Below are 4,336 nucleotides of genomic sequence, written 5' to 3'. Positions count from 1 at the left end.
CTAACATTATATTTTAAATACAATGATTTTAAAGGACAAAACATAAAAATAGTAGCATCTAAATATAAAGTTGGAAGCATCCTTTCTCCTTGTTTTTCTGAACTGTACTTTCAGAGCCACTGAGTTTCAAAGGCAGTTTTGTTTTCTGGTTGTTTTTGTTTTGTTGTTCCCCCCAAAACAAAGCCATTTGACCACATAAAGTCAGATTCTTTCAGCAAATCTTTGCACAATATATTTTTTTTTTCGAAAGGATTTAGACAGTCTTTGTGGTGTATATCCTAGTTCTGTATATCTTCATAACGAATATTTAAATGAGTGCCAGAGGCCTTTATTAGCATCATGGAAAAAATGCAGAGTTTGCTCAGAATTAACTTTTATGTGAAAGGGGAAGATTGGAAAATGTCATTGGAGAGGCTGACAAGCGTCTGTGTTTTCATGCATAAGTAGTATTACAGTTTTTGTATGGTATCTGATTTTGTTCTTTCTAATACCTGCATCTTTTTCTTTAGTCACCTTTCCGCACCTTGCAGGTTCTGCTCCTTCATGGTCTAGTCTTATGGACACCAGCAAACAGTGGGATTACTATGCACGAAGAGAGAAGGATAGGGAACGTGAGAGAGAGCGGTCCCGAGATCGGGATCGCGACCGGGACCGAGACAGAGATCGAGAACGTACCAGAGACAGGGAGAGGGACCGAGATCACAGTCCAACTCCAAGTGTGTTCAACAGGTTAGTGAAATGTCTTAAGCATGCTGTAACTCTGCTCAAAACCCTGTGTCTGTGTTAAATAGTGTGCTTCAACATTAAAATTTAGTGTTCAGCTGTATATTCCAAAGAGCTAGAGGGTGTGGCTTTCTCCCCTTCCCCCTTTTCTCTTGGAAACTATAATTAAATTTCTAAATGTTAAACAGAAGTGTAAAAATGACAGTGTATGTCCAAACTAGTCATAGTGCTTTACAGGTTAAAGGTGTGATTTAAGCCTTGTGTATGAGTGAGATACCCAGCTCTCTTTGACATCAGTAGTTCTAGAAAAGTCTATAGAAGTACTAAATGAATCTTAGTTGCCAATTCAGTGCTAAGAGCAATGTGGTGCAACATTTGACCTTAATTAATGGTGTTCTTAGCTGCTAAAATGGTTAGTTTGGTCATTAGCACTGGCTGGATAATAATCTGTTCTATCTTTTTTAAAGCTATTATTTCAGGGTCAACTTTTTTTCCATTTCTGGCAGATGATGGAAATAATGGCAGATAACTTTATGCAGCTTTCAACTCTCTAATTGCAAAAAAAAAAAAGAAAAAAGAAAAAAGCTGCAACTGTTCTGTGTTCACGTGCACAAGTACAAAGCATTTAATGTTAAGCTCGCTATGATTCCATAGAGCAGAGGTCTGTTGGCTTGCCAGATTTATCTAAATTTACTTTGCTCGTTATTTGCTAAGTATTTTGGGGTAAATGTCGTGACGCTTTTCTCAGTGTTTTTTGTTAAGTTTCAATTTTTGCAAAATATATACGTTAGCTGTTAAGCAGATTGTTTTTACCAGTGGTTTTACGCTATGGGGAATGAGAGCACCTGGAGTCAACATTACTTCAGCTGAGAGATGACATTTTTTGCATGATGATTGTTCGCTGAAGACGGAACCTGGGTACAAGATAGGAGATTTTCCATGTATGCAGATGTGGTGATGTCCTCTCCCGTGTGCATGTGCTATGTTCCAGGGTCAGTTTCTGAGAACTCAAGACCAATCTAAACATCTGTTTCTCAGACAGCTTGATTGAAGGCCAGAAAGAAGCCTGGTCATTCAAGGGTGCTTGAAATGAACCTTAATAGCTTCCAGGCCTAGAGAAATCTCTGTGCTGCTGCCAGAGTTATCTGTAAAGGAGGGGGAAGAGCAGGCCTCAACTTTTTTATGTGACTAAATTATCCACCATCTGTAGCAAAGCTGTTGCCACATGGCTGTGTAAAAAAACGGGAGGCCCTTAACTAGTATAAGTTGGTTTGGGAGTCACAGAGAAGTGGGAGAGGCTTAAGAAAGAATATGCAGACATAATGTTTTTTAAGAAGGTTTATTTTCAATTCTGTGCACTTAAGAAAATAAAATGACATGAGCTATGAGGAAGAGAATGTGAACTATTTTAGCGACTGCACAGATGCATTACTTCTATTTAAATTCCCTTTGTTTAAACTTAAGCGACACTGGTGAGATTTGGAGTAAGCATAATCTTTAGCTTTTTACTGCTCAGAAACGACTGCTTTCTATGTTTTTAGTGGTTCTTTTCCAGATAAAAAGCCTGTATTTGTGCTATAGTATTTCTTAAAATTGTAAGAAAATAGGAATTATTTTTATTCTATTAGTATAACCAAAATGTGGTTTAAAAATGAACCTTCAGCTATCTTTGTATTATATTCCACCTTTGCCCTGCTATCCTCAGATGAAATCGTGCATTTTTACAATGTATCTCACTCTGCCCTCTTGAGAAGATGCTGTTCTTTTTGGACTATTGTCCCTTTTGCAAAGACTATGTTTTCTTTTCTGTTTTGATAGTTTCAAGTCAATTAGTTACCACTAAAAATGTAAACTTTGGAATTTGATTGATACCTTACCACTTTGTGTTTCTTCCTTGGCAATTTGGGGGGCAGGCGGGGGGAAGCAAACCCCAACAACTGTATTTCTAGGGTCCTGGAACCCAATATCCCATGCAGCAGAGCAGACGAGGGTCTGTCTGACTAAAAAGCAGCTATGGGAAAGGACTTGGCGTCCTGGTGGACAACAAATTGAACGGGACTCTGCACTCAATGTGCAATAAAGGTCAAAATGCATTGAACTGCATTAGAGTGTAGCCCGCAGGTGGATAAGGCCATTATTCCCCTCTTATTTGGCACTTGATACCACTTGCAAAGTACTGTGCCCAGTTTTGGGACCCTTGGCATGAAAAAGAAGACATCGACAGGCTGGAGAGTCCAGTGGAGTGCTGACAAGGTGGTAGCAGGGGTAAGAGGACAGAGTTCATTTATCTTGAAAGGAGAAGGATGAGGAGGGTTCTTAAAGGCGGTTTTCAACTACCTGATGGGTGGTTATAGAGAAGATAGAGCCAGGCTCTTTTTTCAAGGTGCACAGAGAAGGGACAAGAGTAATAGTTAAAAGTCACAGCAAGGGAAATTCCAATTAGATGGCGGGGGGAACACAAAATAGTGATCAGGTAGTAAGACAGGTTGTCCAGAGAGGTCGTGGAATCTCCAGCCTTGGAGATACTCAAAACTTGACTAAACAAGGCCCTAAGCAACCTGGCCAGACTTCTGATTTAGACCTTTTTTTTGTGGAGGGCGTTAGCCCAAGTGACCTCCAGGAAGTCCCTTCCAGCCTAAATCCTTCTGTAGGGTTTTTGAATACATGGTAAAGTTTTTGAATACAGGTATCAGTAGTTAGACATCTCTACCAAAGTGAGCTCTCCTGATTTGTGAAGTTAATAGCTTGTAGTCTGTTTTGAAAAAGTAACCAAATGTGTAGAGAACGAAGATTGTATGGATTGGACTGTTTCGGGGCTTTTTTGCCAGGAGGGCACAGGTAACTATGGGTCCTCTTCCAGAGGTCAAAGGTTATAGTGCTATCAAGGCTGTCCCTGGAAGGCTTTGATAACTGTAATGTAAGCCCAGATACAAAATGGGGAGTTCACTGGTGTAACATTGGGTACATGGCATTTATTCCTGTTCCTGAAAGCTTCCAACATACTGGATGTGGCAAACTGACTTTTTGCTTTACTTATAGAAAGATTGTTTATTTTCAGACATACTTACATGCTGTCATGTTTCCTTAGTAGTTTGCCAAAATAAGGTTTAAAAAGGAGTATCAATAATATTTTTATTTAAACACTTTTCTAGTGTGTTTTAAAATAGTTGTGTAACAGAGCAAATGCAGACTGTAGGTTAACGTTAAAGGTTTAAAATCAGCTTTGCAACCAAGCCATAAGTCTACAAGTAGCCATCCAGTTTCTTATGGCAAGCTCATCAGAAGGCAGTGTTAGACATTAAAATTTTAACTTTTTAATTAGATACTGATCGTGAAAATGTTAGTTCTGGGAAGTAATATTGGATACTGGAAGTAAACTATATTTGAATTGGTGCTACGTTTTCCTATCCCTGCAAGCCTGCAGAAATGTAAGGCTCCTAAAATTGTGATGACTTTAAAGGTCTGTTAGTACAGGAATCCCATGTCTAACAAAAATTGTCAGTTGTTGTTCAAACAGACTTTACCTTTGGTTATGACTTTTGGTAGATTTCAGAGCCTAATTTTAATTTCATTTTTAACATTATACATTTTTTTTTTTATATTCTAAAAATGA

At 38.6% G+C, this 4,336-nt stretch overlaps 1 protein-coding gene across 1 annotated transcript in view; it reads left to right on the top strand.

The window, feature by feature from the left end:
- The first annotated feature begins 515 nt into the window (after positions 1-515).
- Positions 516-4,336, top strand: part of LOC104079676 (pre-mRNA 3'-end-processing factor FIP1-like) — a 7,657-nt gene continuing 3,836 nt past the window's right edge. The window contains exon 1 of the mRNA XM_009581785.1: positions 516-729. Coding sequence (XP_009580080.1) covers positions 557-729 — 173 coding nt within the window. The 5' untranslated portion in view covers positions 516-556. The remainder of the gene's footprint in view (positions 730-4,336) is intronic.

This window comes from Fulmarus glacialis, unplaced genomic scaffold (genome assembly GCF_000690835.1).
Source record: "Fulmarus glacialis isolate BGI_N327 unplaced genomic scaffold, ASM69083v1 scaffold45327, whole genome shotgun sequence".
NCBI lineage: Eukaryota > Metazoa > Chordata > Aves > Procellariiformes > Procellariidae > Fulmarus > Fulmarus glacialis.
Note: the sequence above shows the minus strand (reverse complement) of the source record. Positions and strands in the feature narration are given on the sequence as shown.